The 25516-nt window shown below is 42.3% G+C and overlaps 2 protein-coding genes across 7 annotated transcripts in view; one reads left to right on the top strand and one right to left on the bottom strand.

The window, feature by feature from the left end:
• The window catches only part of LOC105011421 (ankyrin repeat domain-containing protein 13C), a 28565-nt gene extending 12584 nt beyond the window's left edge, over nucleotides 1-15981 (top strand). Inside the window, exons 4-14 of one of the 3 annotated variants that reach the window (XR_002197090.2) lie at nucleotides 897-982; nucleotides 1843-1888; nucleotides 5149-5215; nucleotides 7079-7223; nucleotides 7446-7577; nucleotides 9276-9437; nucleotides 13320-13399; nucleotides 13894-13992; nucleotides 14231-14331; nucleotides 14436-15284; nucleotides 15569-15981. Coding sequence is in view for 1 of the 3 variants with exons in the window: in XM_010871422.4 (XP_010869724.1) it covers nucleotides 897-982; nucleotides 1843-1888; nucleotides 5149-5215; nucleotides 7079-7223; nucleotides 7446-7577; nucleotides 9276-9437; nucleotides 13320-13399; nucleotides 13894-13992; nucleotides 14231-14331; nucleotides 14436-14566 (1049 nt within the window). In the remaining 2 variants the exon portion in view is untranslated. Of the gene's footprint in view, nucleotides 1-896; nucleotides 983-1842; nucleotides 1889-5148; nucleotides 5216-7078; nucleotides 7224-7445; nucleotides 7578-9275; nucleotides 9438-13319; nucleotides 13400-13893; nucleotides 13993-14230; nucleotides 14332-14435 lie in introns of all 3 variants that reach the window. The other 2 variants (XR_001198273.3, XM_010871422.4) reach the window with 2 other exon arrangements.
• A 53-nt stretch (nucleotides 15982-16034) lies between these two features.
• On the bottom strand, nucleotides 16035-23885 carry LOC105011422 (serine/arginine-rich splicing factor 11). 4 transcript variants are annotated; one of them, XM_010871424.4, is made up of 12 exons: nucleotides 23377-23489; nucleotides 21704-21837; nucleotides 19755-19864; nucleotides 19550-19636; nucleotides 19360-19409; nucleotides 19151-19281; nucleotides 18943-19024; nucleotides 18688-18801; nucleotides 18495-18584; nucleotides 18274-18363; nucleotides 17190-17373; nucleotides 16035-17032 (listed from the first exon to the last, which is right to left on the bottom strand). In XM_010871424.4, the coding sequence occupies exons 1-12, from the start codon at nucleotides 23487-23489 to the stop codon at nucleotides 16805-16807; spliced, it is 1413 nt and encodes a 470-aa protein (XP_010869726.1). In that variant the 3' UTR covers nucleotides 16035-16804. The 4 variants fall into 4 exon arrangements, with proteins under 4 accessions (XP_010869726.1, XP_028977253.1, XP_034149521.1 ...); XM_029121420.2 differs by having other exon boundaries at nucleotides 16037-17032; nucleotides 21704-21794; nucleotides 23377-23391; XM_010871425.4 differs by having other exon boundaries at nucleotides 16805-17014; nucleotides 23377-23885.
• Nucleotides 23886-25516: the final 1631 nt, after the last annotated feature.

The raw sequence follows: 25516 nt of genomic DNA, 5'->3' as shown, positions 1-25516 counted from the left end.
GGCGTTGTTGCCTAATGGGCAGCTTGCATTAAAGGCCTGTTCTGCTATTTACGAGGTGTAGCTGTATCTCGGGAATGAACAGTTCCCCCACAATAGATTTGTCTCTGGACATTTTCATGTGAGGGACCCATCAGTGCCAAGATGTGAAGGCTATACAAACATCACAAATTTGGTCGTAGTTGATGTTTTGAACCATTTTCCGTGTTGACGAAAATGTTGGCTTTGGTTTTTTGGTGTCTTCAAGTTAAGTTTTAAAAGGTATTAAAAATAATGCGTCAAAAACTATCATGTTAAAGACACTTGCTAACCAATAGCAATAACTGTGTCTTGGTTGAGCTGCTAATATATTCCCTTCCACCCGCCTGCATTGGTTCAGATTGTAACTTTAACTCTTCATTCTGGTGTGAAAACTGAATCACCCCTAACTACCCTGCCTGTCTATCGATTATGGACCGGTCAAACTTTGGCATGTTTTTCTTCTTTTTAAATGTGAGGAGACATGGGGAATGGAACAGTGCCAGTGTTCTGGGCCCTGGAGGGCATTTATTAACCAAGTGGATGCCTCGAGGAGTAATCCAAACAAAAACACCTGCAGGGCGGGATACAGCATCCCTCTCTTCTTTCACTCCTGCTGCCACTAGCTGCTTTCAGGGGGGGGCTTTTATGACCTCTTCATGAAGCCTGATTGGGGCAGGTGGGCCTCGTCAAGGGGTAGCAGGCAGTCAGTGTTTTTCTGTTTTACATTTGTAATGAATTCGTTTTTATTTTTTGACTCCCATCATTGTTGATGTCAAACCCTGATTAGATCCATTTTGATTTCATGCTGTGGGTTTCATGTATCTCATGTTGCATTACTAGATGTCGTTGCGATGACCTCACCCCTTTCTCTCTGTCAGTCACAGCGCTACTGAGGAAGCTGAAACAGCAGTCCAGGGAGAGCGTGGAGGACAAGAGGCCAAAGCTACTGAATGCACTCAAAGAGGTAAGGGGGTTGCCCCCACCCCTCCTTACTTATTTAGTCTCTCTGAACTCTCAAATCTAATACAGATATGAAGGTTGATAAATCATTCATCCCAGACCTCGTCTCAGCCCCCATCCTCCACCTCCCATCTTTCTCCTCTGCTGACATATATCTGGAGTCAGTACACAGCCTCCATGCTTCATCACGCTAGAGTCCATCAGTCACACACACACAAACACACAGGCGCAGGCGGTCTCTGTCGGTCGCCCTCAGTCACACACTTTCTGCTGTCATCATAAAAAGCAGTCCTAAACCACAGCCTGCAGTGAATATTCCCCGCCCTGTGGCTGCCTCCTCAGACAATATCCTGACAGGCAGCAAAATGGGCCCGGGGGGGAGGGAGGGAGGGAGGGAGGGAGGGAGGGAGGGGGAGGTGACGTTCTCACAACCATTCTAGCAAAGCTCCCTGGTTGTGTGGTACGGGACAAGACAGATGATTCTGCTCCGCACACACACACACACACACACACACACAATTGATAGTCTGGGCTTGTTTTGGACTCAAGCCATTGCGAGGTTGGCTATGACTTCCCCAGGGGATGAACCAGCATGGCTGTGGAGCCTTCTCTGTGCTGGAGGACAGGATGTCATCAGCCCAGTGATGCCCCAGGTCTAGATCACTGGAGGTTTTTATTTCCTGTTAGTACCTGGGATTAGGCGGACCAGCTGTCTCTCTCTCTACCTATTAGATCATAAACTCATTGAAGGAAATGAGTCTCGACTCTCCTTGATATGGTAATGTTTATGAAATATTCCTGTTAGCCTCAATCCCTGGAGGTTTTATTCTACTCATATTTGCTGTTCTTTTTTTCTTTCTCCAGCTGGGAGACTTTTACTTGGAGCTTCACTGGGACTTTCAAAGCTGGGGTGAGTTTTTTTTTTTTTTCTTGTTGATGTAGATTTGATATAAATATACGGGGAGATGATTTAGTGCCCACTTGGATGTCACTACTCACTACCAATGTTTCTTCGCTATGTTCAACGTAGAATCTACATAGATTACAGTTGCTGTAGAAATACTGGAATGGTTGTTGCCTTGGGTGTGTTAATGTAGTAACATCTGTAAGAGCGGGCGTCCAAGAGTGCTTTGGACAATGTTTAAAATGCTGAGGTAATCTTGTGAAGGGAGTGGCCTTCCAGTCTTCAGAAAGACAGTGACAGATCCTCCCCCTGGTGGTGGCTGTAATACATTACAACAGCCCCACCAGCAGCATTACTAAGGCCTGTCAACATTTCCATCAAGGGTGTCAAACTAGTTCGGGCTTTTACTCCCCACTTTCGTGATATCCAATTTCTGCTTAGTGCCCTGCTTCATTGCAGCAACTCTCAACAGACCTGGGGACAGTCCGTGTCAGGTTATGTCTCTTTTTTTCAGGATATGTCCGTGTCTCTTTTGAAGCACACCCACTGGTGGTCTGGTTGTCATCACACTGCACATTAAACCAGGACGTTTTGTACCAGAATCCTTACATGCCGGAAGGAATGCGCTCTCTGGCCTCAATTAAGCTCACAGATGCCAAAGCTGCCACAATGGGTCGCTAGAGCGCGACCAGGCAAGGCAACCACATTCGATTACTAACCCCTGGAACCCTGACTATGCTTGACAACTGCATGGCCCCTTTTGCAGGCCCTCTGGGCTTATCCACGATCAGGGCTATTCAACTGCCCCCTGAAACTTCTTTTAGATTCATTGATTTTCCTACCGTTACATTGAATTCATTACAGAAGACATGCTGTTACAAAAATCCTCTATTCATTCGGTGAAGTGTTTTGACGTGGTTTGTTAAATATTGACTTGCTTGTAAAGCTTACAAGCCAGTTCACAATAGTAGAAAAACAGTTGCTGATTGTTTGAGTGTGACTGGGCAATTTCTGACAGGGTTTTGGAGCCCTAGTGGTACGTTTTTAAATAATGTTTTGGGAGACGCCGTCCGATTGGCACTGTTCAGGAGGGTAAGACGCAACAGAAAGTTTATGTAGAAATACAACACAATGTGACAGCTCTATTAATTCCATTTCTGTGTGCAATGTTCTGAACATTTCACCTCACAGAATACACCCGTGTTATTTACTGCACATTGAAATGCCAGGGCCCCTCGAGCCCTATTCAATATGCTCGGGGTAGAACAGTCTCAAATCCATTGTCCAGTTGGTAACAGTCCAGATCAGAAGAGGTCAGAGGCAATTGATTTCCTCTTAGAGAGGTGCCCCGAAGGCCCATGGCATTCATATGCTTTGTTCCAAAACCCCCCGCTAGCATAACTATATGTGGAGAGGTATTTTTTTAATTTATGGTTCCTTTAGCGACGGCAGGTCATCCATGTCTTGAGGCAGCGAAGCATCCCAGAGCCATCACACCCCCGCCACCACGCTTCGCCGTCAGTGTGAGTTTGTCACAGTGGAATGCCGCGGGGTTTTTTTTTGGGGGGGGGGGGACAAACCAAACGGGACCGGTGTCGTCTGCTCTGTGTCCGATCGTTCTGAAAGGGAATGTCCAGCCATTTGAATGTGAGCCGAAGCTGGAGGGCACCTGGATCCTCCAACGATTCAGTGGTCCTAAACACAGAAGCGAGGCTGCATTGGAATGTCTGGAAAAGCAGCCCAACCCCGGTTGTCTGATCGGTCCGAGACGCTCTTTTCGTAGCACCAATCTGCCCCACGCTGCCTAGACTCGAGACATGACGTTAGCACTTGCAGATGGGCGGCTAGGAAGCCCTGTGTTGTCAACCTTGTTTCTGGAGAGCTACAGGTGTTAGGTATTATTTTTTTGTTTATGCCGCTGAAGCAGATGAATGGGGGTTCTTGTTACCTCTGCTGTTGCCTAGTACCGGCAGCCAGAAGGTCGAATGAATGACTAAAGTATATGAGTAAAACAATTGCAACAGTGAGACGACTTGCAGTATCTTCACATAGCAAGTCACTACAAGCAAGATATTGTTAATGAACGGCACATCGCTAAAACTGAGCTACTTCAGCAATTCAGGGATTGATTAAATTTGACACACCTGGCTTTCCAAGATGTTTACATCACTACTGAATCCTTGGCGCTCTCTAGGGTTCCTGTCACTTGCCCTTGGGCAATGCAAATTGGCCAGTATTGCCTTGGGAGCAGCAGGCACCAAATCTGTCAGGAGTTGCAATGAGACAGAGCAGTTCACGCTCAGAGAACAACATATGTAGATAAGTTTGAAGCTGTTCTGCATGGGAGAGTTCAAGTTTCAAATGCATGTTTGTCAAATGCATCAAACAACACGGTGTCATCCTGCAAAATGAAATTCTTGTAACATGTGGCACCCGACAAGTACGTAGTGAGGGTTAAGAAGAAGAATATATAAGAGAAAATATAGTCAGACAAAGATAATAATAAAATAAAGCAACAATATACATAACACTGTACACTGACAGCAGTAAAAAACAATAAGAGTACTGTAAACTAGCAGCAATCTGGGTAGTATTATTGAACATTTAGACATGTGTGTAATAAGCTGATGAATGGTGGCATAGCCCACTACCATCACATAGTGAGAATTTAAGAAGAAAAATGTATACACAGCAAAAATATAGCAAGAAGATAAAGCAATAATATACATAACACTGTACATAGTTTACAGAACAAAAAGAGTCCTGTAAACTATCAGCAATATTATTTGTAGTCATTAATATTATAGATATTAAAAATGTAAACTAGCAACAATTTTGAAAGAGTAGTATGAGTATGAACAGTATTTGGTAGAAGTATTGGGTATTATAGATACTTATAGATTGCTTATGAATGGTACAAGCAAAGGAATATTCTGATGCCCGTTAAAAATATGTGAAAGAGCATCTGGAAAGTTTGTGTGAGATCAGTATGATCATGGATCAGCGTTGCTGGGCCACATTGAGTGGGCCACATTGAGTCAATGTGGGAGACTAATCATCGCCTACAGGATTTGGTTGCAGTCCTTGCAAAAAGGGGTGACAAACTGTACTGTGCGTAAGCAGGCAATTTCTTTTTCACACAGTGGCACTGGGTGTTTAATAAATAATAACTGTTGTTGGTTTGCACTTGGGTTTGTACTTGTAATTAAGTTGGATTTTTAAACATGGGCCCACCTGTATCCCAATGTCTTTTACCCATGGTGCAGTGCCTCTGCTGTCCCGAATCCTGCCTTCTGACGCGTGTAAGATCTACAAACAAGGCATCAATATCAGGTAAGTGAAAAATCCCTGGTGTTTATGATGTTGTAACAGTCAATGATTTGCATGAAGCCATTAGATAAGTCATAAGATTTGATAATTGAAGCAAATTATCACGTTGACTAATAGGCTGTGGGTATGACCGTTTTTACACTACGTTCGTTTTTTCTAGCTGAACAAGACCTGTGGCCAGATTTGTGTCCGAGGTAAAACATTTTATGGTGTACACAGGTGGTTCAGCTGCTTCATCTGGGTTCACCACACAGAGTGACAATTACTTCACCTCATCTCTGAGTTGATTCACTGATCATCATCATTCTTGAGCCTTGGCTGGAGCCAGATTGTTTCTGATTTAGCCATTTTATCATTATCTTAGCATGGCAGAGATCTTAAACAAAGTGTTCCGATATTTGCCCCCCAGGGACCACATTTGTCCATAAACATTTCCAAGCTGGGAGTACTGCCCTCAGTCTTTAGTATTATAACAGGCAACATGGAAATGTGAAACCCACAATAAAAAAAGAGATGTTACGCGAGAGAGCTCTTCATTGAAGTGCTTCCATGTTTTAGGAACCTTTTCAGCTCAGTGGAAATCCCCTGGCTTTTTACAATACATCCTGTCCCACTTTGTGGGCCGCTGTAGCGCCCTCCCCAACATGATTGCTGACGACGGGCACGGTTAACTAGAGTGTGAAATCAGTTCTCACCCTTCTGTGACTGAGTAGCACTGCATCTGTTTGCACATGCATTATCTCAATAATCTCACTTAAACAGGGAGCCCCAGCACGTCCTCTTACCCCAGCCCCCCCAGCCCCACTATACCCGGCTGCCGGAGCTCTTATAATTGGCCCAGCGCAGAGTTCAATCATCCCCCATCCGGCAGCAAAACCATGTTCACCGGTCAGGGTATATGGGATACAGTAGGCTTTTGTGGCTTTGACGTGTTGGCAGGCTGGTTAATGTATGCTGTGCTGCTGAGCTTCACAAGCCTCCGTGTTGAGTGAGAAGAAGCCAGGTTCAGACTCTGTTGTTCTTCAAAGCCGCCTTTATTTTACCACACACAGCTCTGGCATGCTTTGACATAAACACACTAATTACAGAGTTTGCTACTTGTTGCTAGGTTACCTGCTCTCCAAATTGGCTCCCTTCTCTGCATTGCTCTAAATCTATCAAACTCTGGAGAATCAGGGCAAATCATTCCCAGGCACATTATATTTGCTTTTAGTTAGTTTATTAAGTTTAGTGTGTTAAGGTTAGTTTAATAGCTTTATTTTTTTACCTGCATGTTGCGCGTTATTTTCATGGGTTTGCTGCGATTTTTTTTTGCTTGATTAAGACGCTAAGGCCAGGGCATGTAAGATCTTAAATATTTTATAAGTTTGTTACAGTAGTCCTATTGGTTGTCCCCCTGTAACGACAGGCCTGATTTGATATTCCAGAGGTGGGGGGAGGGACTGAGGCTGAACTTCCTTCACATTCCAATTGTCAAACTCCTCCGCTCCGTAACTGTCTTCTTTTTTTGTCTATACAGCAGTTCAGTTATTCTCTTTGTTAGTCACATCTCATTCCTTCTACTTTGTGAAACTAATATACTTTTCTTGTCACCCATGTCAACGATTAATGCAGAAGCTGCCTTTGAGCGTTCAGAAACCAAGTTGAAATCATTAAACCTCCCTTGTGAAAAAGCTTTCCTCATGTTGCTTGGTAATAAAAGAGTGTCCTTGTAGTCTGTGTCCTTGTCTCTGTTTCTCTCCTTTTCTGTATCTATTGGTTTCTTCTTTCAGCATTCTTTGGTTTTTTGAAGGGTGCAAAGGGGTTGCCCTTTATGTTTCCATTTGAGTCATTTCTCCCCTTGTTTTACTTCCTGTTTGGTCACAGGCTGGACACCACCCTCATAGACTTCACGGATATGAAGTGCCAGCGTGGTGACCTTAGCTTTATCTTCAATGGTGACGCCATTCCCTCAGAGTCCTTTGTGGTGCTGGATAATGAACAGAAGGTGTACCAGCGGATACACCACGAGGTGAGACACACGCAAACACACACACACACACACATTTATGCAGACCCACACACACATTTATGCAGACCCACACACACACCAAAACAGCAATGGCCCTCACTGCCTTGTGTTCCGCTTTTCAAAATGATGCACACACGGTTGCTTCTGGGCCCTGTGGCCTTGGAGCATGTATCAGAGAGATGGGCCTGCTCAACAATTGGCTTGTGGCTTCTTGTCTTCCAGGAGTCAGAGATGGAGACAGAGGAGGAGGTGGACATCCTAATGAGTAGCGATGTTTACTCTGCCACGCTCTCCACCAAGTCTATCACCTTCTCCAGGGCCCAGACTGGCTGGCTGTTCCGAGAGGACAAAACGGTTGGTCAAAACATCTGTTGACCTTTCTGTCGATTCCTAAAACTATCTCAGTATGTGACCTCTGCTAATCTACGGTAAATTCCTGTTATTCAGTGCAGTACAGGACATTGCGATTCTTTTCAGATTTCCTGTTCTGATCTCAAAATAATACAAATGATCATAACGCATTTTGAGTTTTTGAGTGACTTTTAAGAAACCCAAGGACACGGTACAGAAAGAGAAAACAACAAGGAACAAGGTTATTCTGGATAATGTTGGACTTGACTAAGAGCCAGTGAAGATGGTTCAGTATGGAGAGGATGTGTTCTCAGGGTTTGGCCCGCTTGCAGCTGAGTTCTGGACACACTAAAGCCTATGCAGGGCTTTGTCTGAGACCACAAAATATACTCTATTGCATTAGTCAAGACCAGATGTTACCATAGCGTGTATGAGTGTTTAACAGAGCTGTAGGAAATTGGCAGAGTCTGGAAAAGTTCCCAAGGTGTAAAAAGGCAAACTCGGTCACAGATTTGATGTGGGGCTCCAAAGAGAGAGTGCGGTCAAGATGACAACCCGATTCCTCCAGTTGGATTGTGAGACCTGATTTGACGACCAGTGGAGGTCAAAGAGCACAGCTCATGGGTCAACCTGGGAGGAGACATAGAGCAGGAGATGGTGTAGTCCAAGATTTCAGAGGGGCAACAGAGAGATGTGTCATACCAACTCCTTGACCGAGGAAATCAGAGGATCAGGACTTGTGTGTTTGAAGCCTGTTTCTTAGAATGGATGTTCCTGAATGTAATGGTCAATTTTTACAACTTAACAGGACTGTACCATTACACATGTGGGTTCCAAGCCATGCAGGTTGGAGGGGGCGAAGCTTGTTGAGCACCAGAACGTGGCCTATGGTGCGTGTGGGAAATTGTACCTCCTGTGTGATATTGAAACAAAAAGGAGAGACAGAAGCTCATCCGTGTTGACTGGGACATGGAGCATACAGACACAAGGAGCTTTGAGATCAACAGAGGAAGGTTTGGGTGGATTAACACACCTTGCGGAGATTGAGGATGAGCTAACCCGAAAGTCAGACATTCTAAGGATGTGCACCTGGCTGCGAGGCATCCTTGCGATGGGTGATCCTGGGGGAAGAGTAGATCCAGGCAGCCAAGTCAGTAGTATAATCCAGATTACCATACAAAACACCCAGATATATCCCTAAGAGAAGATGCGTTTTAATCCAGAAGTCTGGTGTCCAAAATACTTGGCTAAGTGGTAGGAATCCCAAATACCTGTGGGGGAAACAGTATCAATGGAGGACAACTCAGCTGGCAGACGAGCCAGTTAAAAACACGGTTCTTTCCCTCCCTGATAGAAATCACTAGGTAGAATCCACATGAAAACAGGCAGTTCGTAAAGCAATCCCAACACTTGAAGTATGCAAGTCTCACCAGGCAACCAAAGGTAGAACTATTAGGCAAGAAATCCTATAATCAGAACCTAATTGATCAATGCTGAATAGCAGATAATGTTTTCAGAGGAAAGGTGGCAGCGGAAGCATGCCCATGTACTGTGACAACCTGGAAGACACATTTAAAAGGCAACAGTGTAACTATAACATATTGGTTGTGTTTGCAAAAACTATATGTTCACATGAGTGGAAAGCGTATCGGAGGTGTGTTAAAGGGAAATTCTAACTTTTTTCCCCCTTTGTCACACCAGGAGCGCGTGGGGAATTTCATGGCAGATTTCTACTCCGTGAATGGGCTGGTGCTGGAGTCAAGGAAGCGTCGGGAGCACTTAAGTGAGGAGGACATCCTGAGAAACAAGGCCCTAATGGAGAGTCTCAGCAAAGGAGGAAACCTCATAGAGCAGAACTACGAGGTGAGACCCTTGGCCCTCAGGCTTCATATGCTGTGTGGCCACAATGCCAACAATATGCTAGCCTAGTTGTTGCTGCAAGCTCATCATTCCAGTAGCTGTGGTTGTTTCAGTCCCCGTCGGTAGCTGATTTTAGGACTCTGAGCTGTCTTACCAAAATACTTATTTTTTAGCATATCTTGGTCTTGAAGATCATCCTCTGTTTTTCTTTTATGGGTCCCACTGTTATACTTTTCTACTTTGAACGGGCTTGACTACCAGCTAAATTGGGCATCATTTAAAGAGCATTTCACCATAGCGCAGTTACTTAATTTACTAATTACTATTGTTAGCAATGATACGTTTGTATCATTAAAACACAATCTATAAAGAGAGAATTTGAATTTGGCTGTAGAATCTACTTCCTTTGTATCGGTCTAATTCCCAGAATTCATACCAAACCTAGATACAGACTCTGGCGTGAAGAGGATAGGATAATGATTTTTAGAAGATGAAAAATACACTTTTTAAACAACAGTTATTTTTTAAATATGAACATTGATCATGCTGATGTGTTATTCTGTGTCTAATATAGTAATTACAATCAAACACAGAAAAGTGCTCTTTCCTTGGTACCAGTAAGTAAACTACAACAGATTGTAAACACCACGTTCGTGTACATCTGTCTTATGTACCATTCATGCAAACAAAAACATTAACACACAGTTGAAATGAATATTACCATTGGTAATTTCTTTTTCACATGCAAATTCTTTCCAATCGTGGTTACTTAGCATGAACGTGAACACGTTTTTCAGTAGAAATACTAATTCATGCTTTTTTTTTTAAATAAAAATGTATTGCGTAGTTTGGAGCTGTGCTTTGGATCATTGCCCTTTTGTAGGGCAACAACATAATTGCAAAAGGCTTTTCTAATGATACCTTTGCCTTTAAAAATGATTAACTTGGATTAGCAAACACAACGTGCCATTGAACTAGTTGCTGTATGCCTATGTAGATATTCCTGTGAAGGTTTCCAGCTTTAATAGTCATTCACATTAGTAATGTCTACACTGTATTTCTGATCAATTTGATGTTATTTTAATGGGGGGAAAAAAAATATTTTCTTTTTTATTTACTTGTTTATTTTAAAATTGTTTGCTTTGCACATACTGTTTGTCTGAATAAAAATGGCCCCTCTGGAACCTAATGTTGTGTACTTATGCCCCCCTTCTCCACCCTTGAGCATGCATAAGAGGCACAACACCCCCCTCAAGTGGTGGAAGCTGGCAGGCTTGCACACAGTGCTTTACCTCTTTTTGGCCCTCTAGATCATTCCAGAGCCCTGGTCTAAGCACTGCACATAAAGCCACAATACAGTAAAGTCACTGCTTTACAATGCTCAATAGATGCCTTTTGGCTGCTCTGTTGTTTTTGTTAGTCCTGTCCTGTTGTGAAAGTGGATTTTGTGTTGTTGTGTCCAGTGGTTCATTTCTGTGGTATTGTTCTCCTTGAACAGTGACTGTTAATGCTTTCAAGCGTTTTCATCTCTTGTCCAACGTCTGTTTTGGCTGTTTATTTAGTTGGTATGAAAAACGGTGAGCATGTGTAAAGGTCAGGTCAGCTCAGTATTGAAAAGCTGGGAGATACTGCCTACACATCCCTTTGTGTTTCTCTCAATGCCTGTTCACGTTTGAGGCAGCAAGCCTAGCTGTTAGAGCTTTGGGCCAGTAATCAATTGGTTTCTTGCTTGTTCAAATCCCCAAGCTCCCCTTGAGCAAGGGATCTGGTCCTAATGGCTATGGGGTCACCATGGGTAATGGCTGATCCCTCTCCAAGGTGTCTCAATGGGAGAATGTTTTGTTTTTTTAAATACTTGTAGGTGTCTGAAATAGGAAATGTACAGCGCCTCATTCAAATGTACAGCAACATCATTCAGACCAATGACAGTTGTTTCATATTGCTGAATGACAAATCGTACACTGATCCTTCTCTATGATGTTTTATTTCAAAACACAAAAACTTGAAATCTTATATTTTAGGTTAACATTGGTTTATTGTAAAGACATATTTGTAAGAAAATGTTAGTACTGAAATATGTCATTTTAGGTGGTTTAACCCCTATGCTACAGAAGCCCCCAGTTTACACGTTTGAAAATATTGCCCCAATGAGGACGCGATTAGCTTACAATTGCACCACTTGTGAACTGTTAAAGCTGCTGTCAAAGTTTCTGGATAAAAACCTCCCTGTTGAAGGATCATTGGCCAGGCTGTCAATCTGAAGGAAAATTAAGACGGAAGAGCATTCTTCTAAGCTGGTACGAACTTTTCCCAAAAGATTAAAGCTGTAATTACTATGGTAGTTCTTACAAATATTCCTGTTTTCGTATTGAATACTGCAAGAAAAGTATTTCCATTTAAAAATGTTGTTACAAATATTTCCCAACATAAAACCAACGCCACCTTTTTCAATAATTGATTTTGAGATTCAGTGTTGTAATCAAAATAAATAACCAATATGACAGGTTTGATCAGTGGCCTGGACACATTTTGCCATGCGCTGTATACAGGCACTGTAACTGTTTTCAGAAGTAGGTTGAGGGAAAATAACAGGTTGAGTGTGTCCCAGCACCACTCTCCCATTCTGTTTACTCCAGTGGTGGTGCATAGCAGAGCGGGTCAGTACGGCGCCTGGGGACACCGATAGCGTGCGCAGGGGGGTTAGAACAGGGCTCTGTACTATTGACTGTGGATGAAGGCTAAAACCCCCTGGTGCCACAGTGTGACGGGGGGGGGGGGGGGGGGTTGCATGGCTAACAAACTGTCCGGCATACCAGGAGATCACCGGCCAGAGACTGTGTACTCTGTCCGCTTCACAAAAACAAGTGTGTTGAGAGCAGGAGGCGTGCCGGCCAACGCCCATCACTGGGACACAGCATGTGTTTCTAAACATGGTGACCCACCACTGCTCGGGGTTGCACAGCCATTAGAAAATTGTTCAGGCTTCATTTTGAATGTTGGGATGCCGACAGTATCGTGCGGTGCCAGGTGATGCCTTTCATCTCCTGAAGTAGGCCATATTACTCTAATACACATACCTATCGATTAGTTATTGTCATGTCACAGTCACTCATAGTCACAAGTTAAAAAGACGGTTTGGTAAGAATATAGGTGGGCATGCGTATTTGTGAACATTTGACAGTTGGTGTCCTTAATATAATGGCCAAACAGAATTTGCATTGTGTATTTTTTTTTATATATTTTGTGATGTGTTTTCCTAGCCATTGTGCATCAATTTCTTGTTGCTCTGGGATTTTATGATGGGTGTCTTTATACGAGCGTTGTGACAACTGATGTGAAAAGGGATTCATACAATAAAGGTAATGTCAGTGTGTACCATTGGTAATTGTACTTCCAATACATTTGTTTGGAAATGAGATATTCAGCCTTTTTCTACATTTCCAATGCATTTGAGTTTTTAACATATAGACTATTTTTTTTTGCCGTTGGTTTCCAAAGACTGAGTCGAGGTGCTGCTGACAAGGCAGGTGTCGAGCTGAAACGCTGTAAAATCATCGTGTTTCATGTGGTCATATTGATGCAGTTGGGCCCTCTAGTGACACAAATGTGGTTGTACATTCTACATCTTATTGATCTCTGGTAAATACTGGCACAGTTTTACTAAATATTTGAGTAAACGTTTTTGTTGCTGAAAAGATCCCTTCTAGGACAACATCCTAAAAAGAAAAACAACTAGCTTGAAGATGTTTTTGCTTCTGAACTGTTCGAATGATAACCCTTTTCTTTGGTCCATTTGTTGGCTGCGACTGTGCACGGTTTCTCTCTGGCAGTGTGTTCGTCAGGTGTCTGTCCATGCCACTCATATGTGCTTCCATCTCTCTTCAGCCTGTGAGACGGCAGTCACTAACAGCACCTTCACTGAACACTATCTCCTGGGAGGAATACATGAACGCTGAGAACGGAAAGTATGCATGAACGTTACTTATTTCTTATTTTGTATTTTTGCAGTGCACTCATCGTTATTACTTGTTGATATTCTCCAACAATCTGGGTTGAATGAATGAAAGGCACACCAGCTGCGCACAGTTGCAACAGGTTGGATTGTGCCATTCAAGGCCAGTCCTCTTACTTCATCAGTTAAAGCTGTGGAGAACTGTTCCTTCCTTTTGGAGAAACTTAACTCCTGAACTGTCAAGTTCAGCTATCTTGTGCTATTGACTTGATGGGGTTTCTAGAAGCCACAGGCTACAGTTTCCCCTGTCAGTCATGTAACCAGTGGTTCTCCACAGAAAATGTCTCTTCTGTTGTAAGACATTATTATTATTATTATTATTAATATTATGAATATTTCCCAAATTCCATGCCGTCACAACCATAACAATGTCTTGGGTGATTCTTTCTGCCTGTGTTCAAAAGTGTTCGTTTTGTGACATAAATTTTACCTCTTCTACTCTATAAGAGCGCCTCATCTAGGAAGAGAGCTGGTATGCAAAGAGAGCAAGAAGAACTTCAAAGCGACCATAGCCATGAGTGAAGACTTCCCTTTGGGCATTGAATCGTAAGTCTTCTGTCACACCCAGATGATGTTGAATTTTAGATTGGAGAAATTGTTAATTTTATCCAATCATTTTTTTAAATATCGGACTTGAAGGTTGGGTGAAGCTAAACCAGTTTTACCTTATTTTGGGCCACTAACAATAAATCTGCCAGTGACTGTAGCTGTTTCTGTACCCTCTGACATGAAGTCATTCTTTATTTATCAAGAATTAAATACTTATTCTAATTTTTATTTCCAGGTTATTAAATGTTCTGGAGGTGGTAGCACCCTTTAAGCACTTTAATAAACTCAGAGAGTTTGTTCAAATGAAACTCCCTCCGGGTTTCCCTGTCAAACTGGGTAAGTCTTATTGCTTACTAGTGGAAAATGTATTTTACAATCTAGGTGATCCATTTGGACACCTGACTGGCTGACCAAGTTTCTCTTTGTCGTTATTCGCACAGATATCCCTGTCTTTCCAACTATCACGGCCACAGTAACCTTTCAGGAGTTCCGATACGACGAGTTTGAGGAGTCAATCTTCAGCATTCCCAATGAGTACAAAGAGGATCCCAGCCGCTTTCCTGACCTTTAACCCCTTTGGCTAGGACATTGGAAAAGGGGTCATGAAGGGCATTGGTATTTCATTTCTCGAGTTATGGAAGATAAGGACAATGTGTGTAATGTTTTAAATGAAAGTAAAGCAATGTAAATCCGTACAGTATGTCATGTTTATAAAGGGATGAGGATTAACTGATCTCTGGTAAATAGCACTAAACTTACTGTGGGATGTACGTGGAGAAGAATAAATACAGTTCCACTCTTTAAGAAGTAGCTACAACCCAGAGCTTGGTTTTGGAGTAGCTTCACTGAACCGTTTGGATGCACTATAGCCAGTCAGTACTGTTCTGAGTTGGCCTGACCTGACTAGGGTAGACTTCCTCTGCGCCATTGGATACTTCACCGTTTGTTACTACATCTGAAGCACATCCACCTGAATGCCAAGACAAACCTGTTAGGTATTTGAATTGTTCTGTGTGGCATTATAACATTACATAAGCATTGTTTTCATATTATATCTTTGTAAACTATGTAACTAACTAATTTCAGCTGAAGGAAATAATGCAGGTGTACATTCTTCAGAGTGCAAGGTGTCTGTAGATTTTTTCTTTTCTTTTTTTTTTTTACAAATGCCAGGCCTTTCCCTGAACATGGTGTAAATACCTTTTTTGGTTGTTTTTTGGTTGTCTTTTTTACTTTTTGTTTTATATGGATTTATGGATCGCAGGAAGAGGTTGAGGTTTTATGCAAAGGTTAGTTGATGTGAATGAGTTAACCCAATTGATATTTTTGTACATACAATATTGTGCTGGTGAAAGTCTCTCCAGTGCTTTTTTTGTGCAGACATGTATGAGCCATCCATACAAATCATTGTGGGGGTCTTATATGATTGAACAATGTGTCCAAGGACTGGGCTATCTAACAAAGTTGCAGTCTTTGTATTGTAGACGCAGAAGCGCTCTTAGTTTCAAGAACAGTTTTATTTGAGTCCTGTTTGCTTCTGGACATTGTACAAATCTTGCTCTTCCTTTAAAAGGAAATGCTTCAAGTCCAGTGAGCTGAACTATGCCTTGCTCCAGGAATCAAACAGGAGTTATTTGCTGGGTGCTGTGTACAACAGGTTTCAGTTAGCTGGAGGTGATCCATGAAGCACCAGACGTGGTAATATGCTCTAACCCATTTCATATTTACATTAATCAGTGGCTTATTTAAGTGGCCAGTTATGAGTATGTCCGTACACCTCCATCCCCACTACTGGTTAGTGGTGCAAATGGAAGTGTGCTTTATTATTCCATTTAATGTTTCACTTTTCCTTACTGTTGCTTTTAGCTGCCAGGACCTGATGGAAACACCTTATGCCAGTTGTAAAGCAGAAAACCTTGTCTAAGCCTGTCACTATTTTCATATGAAAAGAAAATACTAAATAAAAAGTTCACATCTCAAAATGAACCTGGATACCATTTATCATGCATTAAAAAAAATATATACATCTTACAGAACAATCAACTTTTTGACCAAATTTTATTATAGACTTTTTGTAAAACAATTTTGCAGACAGTACAGGGTGTCCATTGCAATCCTGGAACACAGATTCCAATCAATAGTTTACAGTATTTTATCACAGGGGTTAGAAGGCATGAATACAGTCACAAAGGTATTGAGGGCTTCACAGATTTAGTCAATGTATCAGAATTGCAACAGAAATAATAAAGCTGCACTGCACCTAAAACAGAATGGTACTAAGCTAAATATGATCAACAGTCTGTATGCAAAGGACCAAACACTACCCTGTAGAAGGTTTAAATATACATTTTCAGTGGGTCACTTACGAGAAAACTGTTTTACGTTCAAGATGAGTAAAATCTTTGACACAAAACTGCTTTCAAAATCCCTCACATTCAACAGGCCATTTAACTTAAAACCGTACAGCATGGTGAAATGTTTAAAACTGTGTCTAATATGATCTTTATAAAGTTTTTTTTGTAATTATTTATAAATTTCCTCAGGACAAAAATCCTACACATGCACAATGTCCACTACAGAAATAACTGTCTATTCCAAAAAAAGATTTTCCCTAACCAGTCTAGAGATGAAAGGTGTCTCTAAAATAAAAAAAACAAAAACTGTACATCACCCCCAATAACACTAGAAACCACCAGACACCCGTAAATATTCATTTAAGAAATCAGGCACAGTGCCTTTAAAAAGAGAACGGTAGGACAAGAAGCCTGTGGGCTTTCAGTGATGTCATCAGGCTGGGTCTCTGGGCTCTCTAGTCGCTCATCTCCATGTCGTCTTCATGGTGGTCATCTCCGTTCTGTTTGGACTTCTTGCCACTCTCTCCTGCGGGCTTCTCGTCAGACTCCTCCTGGGGCTTCGAGGAAGACACGGAGTCAGAGTCGCTCTTCCTCTCCTCTTCCTCTACCTCACGTTCTTTTCCACTGTCATAGCCCTGCTCCTCTTCATCATAATCCCTGGTCACCTGCAAGAGCAAAGAGCTCTGAGCAATAAAGGGATAAATGACATATTGGAACAGGTCAGCAGTCAAGGCATGAACACATTAAGGGTTGGTTTCCCCAGAAGTCTAGTCCTGCCTAAAAAGGTACTATGAAACACATTTGACTGACATGACTAGAGATGTGCTAGTGGTTACACACCTTGATATCTCCCTTCTCGCTGTCAGATTTGCGCTCTCTGTCCTTCTCTTTGCTCTTTTTCTTCTTGCTGGGCGATCGCTCCCTTTCATCTCTGCCGCGGTCTCGGTCGTCTTTCCTCTCCCGATCCCGTTCACGGTCACGGTCCTTCTCTCGCTCTTTGTCCTTCTTTTTCTCCTTCTTGTGCCTGTTGGGACAGTTAATTATTTGTAAAGGTCAGTACATCCAGGCCAGGATGTTAAAAGTTAGCACCGGTGATCCCAGTTTAAGAAGGCAAGAGTATTAGAAAGTGTTCTTTTTAAATACTGGGCCTGGACTGAATGAATTCTACTCTAGAAACACTGGAAATAAGTTTATTTTTAGCAAAGCCTCAAGTTACCAGTGGAACATTTTATAGGGAGATGCATTACATTAAATTGCATAGCCTCTAAAAATGTCAGTATTGCCATGGTCACTAGAGGTCTATCATCTGTGCTTGAACAGCAATGGGGCTAATCTATGGTCCCTCTAACCACTCAATGCGAATGCATTCTAAAATCACCTACACACATTGAGTTAAGACATTTCCATTCAATTAAAATGTAAACAATATGCAGACACTTTTCTATACACAATCACGATGGAAATGTATAACGCTGACCAAACTCCAAAAAAAAAAATCCAGATAGCCACGCTAGTGTTGCTTGTGGGCGTTCCGGGGGGATTTTGCTAGGAGGATTTTTCCATAATTTGGGTCAAATCTTTTAACTTGGGGCTAGAAGCAAGCCGTTTTGGCAGTAGTAATGACGCGAGAAACTCTTCAACCCTTTTCCCCCCTGGGAAAAAACGATCCAGCGCAACTATTTAATTATAACTTTAATCCAGGAGATTTTTCCGTAGGCACTCAGTGCACAGTGAACAAAACCCCCGATTGCACAGCAAAACATTTTACTGCATATGCAATCAAGTAAGTACATTTAATGGAGCATCTAAATCAGCAATTGGTCAAATTAGTTAAAAAAAATATATATAAATAAATATAAATAAAGAGGGCCCGTCTACAGATTACTGCTGATTCTGAACCAGGAGAACCATGGTGTTCACTCACCTTCTAGGGGATGGAGACCGGGAGATTTTCCTCTTTGGGGACCTGGACTTCTTTGGCGAGCGAGAGGCGCTGCGGCTTCTTCTACGTCTCCTATTGAAGACCAAACGGATAAAGGTGTGAGCAGTGGTGTAACTCTCACACTACATCAAACTGCTTAACGGGTCTTTAGCATTCAAGAGGGACCAGTGAGTTTCGGTAAAGCCAACAAAAACGGCACTCACCGACTGATGCTGCGAGACCTCCTGGTACTGCTGTAGCTCTTAGGTGGCGTCTTGGAGCGCTTTTTGGATTTCTCCTCTTTCCTCCTATCCCTAATGGGGGGGGGAAACAATGTCCAGGGACCCCATCACACGTGCATCACGCTACCTAGCGTCCCTGGTACCCTGACCTTTAAGACGCTAGCTGGACACCCACCTGGATTTGCTGCGTCGGCCCCGGTCTCTCGAGTGGGACTTCCTCCTGCGGGGGCTCTTGGACCGTCTCCGGCTTCGTGAGTGCGATCTCCGCCTGGACCTGCTCTTCGAACGCCTGCAGGCGGGTTAAGACCCAGAAATCACTCGACATGCAACGGTGTGACTGGTCTGCCTGCGTCTATGCATGTAGAGCGGGAAACAAAAATCGACATAACAGCCGACTTTGCAAAAGTACCCAGGATCGTCGTTGACGCACCTGTGACGCGAGCGAGACCGGGACCTCCTCCGCCTGGACCGAGACCTGGAGCGCGAATGTTTGCGCTTGTCGTCTTTCTTATCTGCAAGGACATTTACAACAGGTATAAGGGGCAAAGGAAAGGTATGTAACAATACATCTGTGAGACCAAACTAACAGAGTCCAAAACACAGTGTAATACTACAAATGGAGTTAATACAGAACTCACTTCCAGGCTCGATAGCTGCAGAGATGAGTGACTGAGCTTCTCTGACCCTCTTCATGGCCTCCTCAATCTCCTTGTTGGAGTCATTCTTCATACCAGGATTAACCATCATTCCAGCAGCCATTGGATTCATCCTGCAAGAACCCAGTTAGTCACAAATAATACAGAGAACTTTACCGTCACGGTCACATATTATGATGCAAGATACTCACTTAGTCGGATCCATGGACTGCATAAGCTTCAGGAAGTCAGCAGAAAGGGCCTAAAACAGAACAGAGATGCACAGAGACTTAAAAATACAGCAGAATGTGAGAATTTAAATCAATACTGCATTGAAAAAAGGCCTAATTCTGAATGGTATAACAACATTTACAAGAATAGAGTTGTTAAACAGTGGCCTACCTGTGGGTTCATGTTGCCAGACATGCCCATGGCTGCCATGGGATCCATGTTCGGATTCCCCAGAGCCGAAAGAGGAACGCCTCCCATCTGCAACAACCACAGATCAGACAAATCCACCACCCAGCTACTGTTTCTTGTTGTTACAAGGGGCTCTTACACTTGAAACAATGAACAGGTCTCAATAAGACACATTGAAAACACTTACCGAAGCCATAGGATTTGGAGTGGGTAGAAGGCCTCCCCCTGGCATGCATCCTGCCACTGCATTTGCTGGAGCCAGCAGTGAAAGGGCTTTAGACTCATCAGGTATGACTCCTGGAGAAAGACAAGGAATCAGTACAGGTCACAGAAAACATACACCACACCCAAACAGAGCCAACCACCTCAGACTAACTACTCTTACCACAATAGATGTAGCAAGGCATACATTCCATTCTGTGTTGTCTGAAAATGTTGCTCCCTGACTTGCTAAATATGATTTCAGAATACTACGAAAATGAAGTCACAATACACACTGGTCAACACTGCCAAGATGTTATCACCTGTACTTGTTTTTCTAAGTCATGAACCAAACGTAAGCAAGCACAGCCGGTTGTCCAGTGGGATGTGCTCTCAAGTTTCATTAGATGTTTTATGAACAAGCGACTCGCGTTGGCTGCTTCGCTACAAAGCACACAAAAACATCAAGATACACAAAACAAAGTTCATGATTTTGTCGTCAACAGCAAGGAACAGTAAAACACTTTTGCCTCAAACACTTACCATTACAAAATAAAAACGGTTTAACCAAATTCTGTGTGGGCTTTTGCTGGTGGCTACATTTCTCCCCCAAAGAGCCTACAAGCACTGTTGACTGGTTAATGTATTTTCCAGGTACAGTGTTTAACTTGGCATCCTTTCTGTAAATTCCAAGTTAAAATGGGGAAAATAAGTAGAGTAGGCTCTGGGAAAAGGGAAAACGCCAGCAAAAGCCCAAAAAAGAATGGTTAACTATGTGCCCAATGCTGAAGGGGAAAAAAATTTACAATAAGGAAAAAAAATGTAAAATCTTAAGAGATGGTCCATGGGTGTGACATCTGAAATAATCTAATTTCAAACGAAACTACTTTTAATCTTTACAAAAAAAGAAAAAAAAAAGAAAAGGACACTTGAGAAACTGGATAAGCTGCAGAAGACAAAACTGTTGGGTGGCATTTTCAGCAGGGCCTGGTATATAGGGCTGGCTGAACCAGGAAAAAGAACTGTAAAACACAACAACAAAAAGAAAAACCACCGTTAAACGTATGACTTACTGAACCCTTTCAGACAAGTGGAGAGGATCATTGTAAAGCATTTCACTGCAACAACAAGCGGTTTGTTTTTACCTGCAGTTAGTGCAAATATGTGGGGATGAAGATGCAAGTATAAATAGACTGCGGAACAACTATTTAAATTGGGTAAGTTAAGGCCAAAAACAGATAAGCATGTGAATCATTATTATCCAAAACGGTGTTCAGAATCTTCCATGACAGTAGCTTGAAGTAACTTGATGCAGGTAGGCTTAGAACTACAAATGGACCCTGTCGTGCATTGGCCGCTATCAGTTAATTTTATGTTGCATGCTTCTTTTAGTTTATCAGATGCATACCCACTACTGATTTTGGCCTTCATCCGACTTTGATTAGGCCTACTTTTCCAGCTTTGAAATTGTCGATGAGGTAGGGCCCTTGGCCGCTGCTATCGTTACGGTTCACTGAGTGGTTATAATCAATATAATAAGATGCCTTAGACAGAAAGAGAGAGAAAAACAGAACAACATTGGGAAGGGAATTCATGAGCAAGCCTGGTGGCCATTTATTTGTCTAATGTCCTGATGGCTGTAGAGGACCCTTTTCAGTCATCAAGGGAGGGGCTCTGCAAATGCCTTGTCCACTACGAAAACCACAACACACAAATGACAGAGAGAGAGGTTTTTAAAAAAAAAACTGGCCAGACTAGAACAGCAAGATCACATGTATTTCCCTTTTGGTAAGACCTGTGCTTACTACATCTTACTTTAAATACATATTTGTTTAATAATCCAAACATTTGTATGGTTTGAGAAATACCATGAGGTTTGGTTGAGCTTTTGTTAGTCCATATTTTGTGATGGAAAATATTTTTTAGAAAACCAACCTTCTGCAAATGGGACCACAATCAGGGCTCTGTCCACGAAGACGGTGTTAGTCAGATGCTGGGACACTCCAACCGACTCCGACTCATGGAACTTTACAAAACAGACACGTGAAGTCACAGGCAAGGGAGATTCACTGAAAGAAAATACAAATTTGTCGTGCAAGAAATACAAAGACTCTGAACACAGGGTGCTAAAACATTGTACTAACACTGGTTAGTACAGCATCTTCCTGAAAACATAAATGCTCACTTTTCTAATTAAGCAAGTTCTGTCTGGTTTAGCTACAATTAAGATGAGTGTGATGAAAGAATATTGCTTCTCTTGCAGTTTTATCTTTGCCACGAGAGCTTTAGCTAGCAGATTCAAACTTGCAATTGCTGTAAGTACCTCTGCACTGAGGTAAGATCATGGTACTCCTAAGATTAGGACAGCAAAGACGACCCAAGATATGGCTCCAAAAACAAACCTCAACCTAGGTACATTGTGCCCCTCTACTCCAACTGGTCCCACTCTCCCAAATGCAGAATTGAGAAATATTACTTGCAAAAAATACTGCTTAATCATCTAATGCCTTTACCGTCCTCTCGCCATTATCAAAACAAAGCCACTTTTTTTTTTTCAAAGGCCCCTGCTATACCCTTTTAAAAATTGGCACGTGACGTCAGCAAAATGTTAGTAGTTAAGTGCGTTTATTAGAGCGAAATCATTTTAATGCGGAGACAAACATGTATTCACAGTTCTACAAGAGATGTAAAAAGAGTAATCCTAACAGTATGCGTTAGTACATGGGGACCCACAGCCGTGACAAATACATCCCCAGAAAAGGTGAAAAGTGGATTTTAACGGCTCAAAATGTTGTATTGAACAAAAGTCCACTCAAATCATCATTCAACCGAAGTCTAACAGTGCGTTTACGTTTTATTCGTAAATTATATGCTTTTCGAGTCATATCTAACGCGACATATTTGCTCTCCTAACCTAATAACGTTCAACTCCAACGCAGACATACTTCAAGTGCACGTTTGGATCTGCTGGCTACGAAAGCTTCAGAGAGATGAGCAAGAGGTCTAGTAATTCCTACCTTAACTGCAGTGCAGCCAGGTGTAATTCGACAGGTGAGAAACAGCAAAGCACAGAACACAGACATTAGCTCCTACTACCCTGCACTGCCATTCTATGGAACATTTGTTTTTCACATTTAAGCGTGTCTACCGCTAATTTTTCTTATTATATAATTTCTCTCTTATAACTGACTGCAGACCGTCAATGGTTTTGGAGCGATTGAAGAACTGAGTGTGACTACGTAGTAATTGTATCCTGTTTCTAAGTAAATCGCTAAGCAGACGTTCTATTTCCAGCTAACTGACTAGGCAACGGAGTAAATGTTTCGAATAATTTACTAATTAACCAATCATCTGGCCAAATTACCAGATTTTAGTCACGATTCTCTTCATCACTAATAATGTTGACGCAAGTGTTCTTAGCCTTCGTTGGCTATCTTGCTAGCTAGACATCTTTACCAGCTAGCTACTACTGTACTAGCTGTATGCACGGAGGCCAACAATGTGATCGCACAGGCCCGAACCATATACAATTACAAATGTGCGGTAGTATTGAAATTGATGTATTCATCAACTAGCAAACTAAAATGTTTCATATGCAGAATACTCACTCTGGTGGAAATAACTTTAGTTCTTCAATATTTCCCAGAAAACCAAACAGAGTTCTCATCTGTTCAGAGGTGGTGCTCGGAGAGACATTTGTCACTTGGACCACGTTCGTCATTTTCCACGACTATACAGTATTTATCAATTTGAAACGCAAAAAAACGTCAAGATAGATGTAGCAACCCAAATAATGGAGCATCTAAAGAAGTTAAAATATTCTTGTGCTGTCAAACGAACATACAAAACGTCATAATTTCCTCTACACAAACCCCACCGCCATTAGCACACTGGCTAGTGCAAAGAACAACCAGGAGTGAGGGCGTTCTATTAAGCTAGCAAGGGGTACATCAGGACATGTTCCCTGTCGTCATCAGATGAAAGCGGGAGGGAAGAAGAGCCCTCACGCCCAAGAGACAGCCAGGTTCCTAAACGTCGAACTGGGCAAATGTGTCACACATGGCCCAGTTCACTGTGTCCGCAGAGTTTTACACCTTTCCAGTTGTCCAATCAGCAACTCCATCAAGCGGAAGCACCAGGACACGCAAAACGGACGGGACTGTCCACTTCTAAACGGACACCCGGGTTAGATAATAGAACTCCCTAAGTGAGAACAACGGGTCATGTGGCCTAACCGCCTTCTGAATGGGGAGGTGCTAATCGAATGAACGAGATTAAAGTATCTGTGGTTTCCCAGCTAGCTGCTTACAGTTTACTGCTCCCTCCCACACATCATGCCTGCCCCTCTTGTAACAGTTTTTCTAACAGCCGGTTGACAAACAAAGCAACGATCGTAATTTAGAGTATACAAAACAAGGTATCATAGGTACATTGTGACTCAATGAACTACAAATAACAATCACTCATTATTCATGGTGCAATGTGAATTGCTGACATATTATCTGTGACAGTTACAAAAAACGAAAACTCTCCCTGTCAAGTCTGATCCTACTTTACATGCATCTAGAATCCCATCCTTACCTCTGGTTTGAGTTTGCATCCGGCTGGAGGGTTAAACTGTAACAGCATCTTATGGTCTGCAGAAAGGGACATCAGCTGCCACTTGCCCTCCATCCAGGCCCTCCTGGGCAAGGAAGCTTGCAGAAAGATCCTTTCAGATGATCCCTCCCATCCCAGTCTCCACATGTTCCAAAAGTGATCCTTAAGGCAGGCCCACAAAGGGAGTACGGTCATCTTCTCTGACGAGTCAAATTTTCAGCTTTGCCCAACACCTGGTCATCTAATGGTTAGACAGAGACCTGGAGAGTCCTACAAGCCACAGTGTCTCGCACCCACTGTGAAATTTGGTGGAGGATCGTGTCAGCAAGGCTGGATGCTTCAGCAAGGCTGGAATTGGGCAGATTTGTCTTTGTGAAGGATGCATGAATCAAGCCAAGTACAAGGTTATCCTGGAAGAACACCTGCTTCCTTCTGCTCTGACAATGTTCCCCAACTCTGAGAATTGGTGTTTCCAACAGGACAATGCTCCATGCCACACAGCCAGGTCAATCAAGGTGTGGATGGAGGACAACTAAATCCAGACCCTGTTATGGCCAGCCCAATCTCTAGACTTGAACCCCACTGAAAACCTCTGGAATTTGATCAAGAGGAAGATGGATGATCACAAGCCATCAAACAAATTCAAGCTACTTTAATTTTTGTGCCGGGACTGACATAAAGTCATCCAACAGCAATGTGATAGATTGGTGGAGAGCATGCCAAGACGCATGAAAAATCATGGTTATTCCACCAAATATGGATTTCTGAACCCTTCCTAATTTAAAACATTAGTATTTTGTTGTTGAAAATGTAATATGAATTTGTTTTCTTTGCATTATTTGAGGTCTGAAAACAATGCATATTGTTTGGTTATTTTGACCAGTTATTGTTTTCTACAAATAAATACTCTAAATGACAATATTTTTATTTGGAATTTGGGTGTAATGTTGTCAGTAGTTTATAGAATAAAACTAAAATGTTCATTTTACTCAAACACATACCTATGAATAGTAAAACCAGAGAAACTGATAATTTTGTAATGGTAATTCTTTCCAGAGCTGTATGTCCCAGATATTGAAAAACCTACGCTTACCACATGATGCCACCTCTAAACCAAAATTATATTAATCTACCTGCATCTAGATGTGT

The sequence above is a fragment of the Esox lucius genome, chromosome 8 (genome assembly GCF_011004845.1).
Source record: "Esox lucius isolate fEsoLuc1 chromosome 8, fEsoLuc1.pri, whole genome shotgun sequence".
NCBI lineage: Eukaryota > Metazoa > Chordata > Actinopteri > Esociformes > Esocidae > Esox > Esox lucius.
This window is presented reverse-complemented; position numbering and strand designations above follow the sequence as displayed.

Excerpts from the sequence above, each read along its gene's own strand:
- LOC105011422 (XM_010871424.4), bottom strand. The coding sequence starts at position 23,489 with ATGACGAACGTGGTCCAAGTGACAAATGTCTCTCCGAGCACCACCTCT. Across the intron at positions 19,282-19,359 it reads CAGTCCATGGATCCGACTAA|GATGAATCCAATGGCTGCTG; the intron begins GTGAGTATCTTG and ends GGGTTCTTGCAG. Across the intron at positions 19,025-19,150 it reads TGCAGCTATCGAGCCTGGAA|ATAAGAAAGACGACAAGCGC; the intron begins GTGAGTTCTGTA and ends ATGTCCTTGCAG.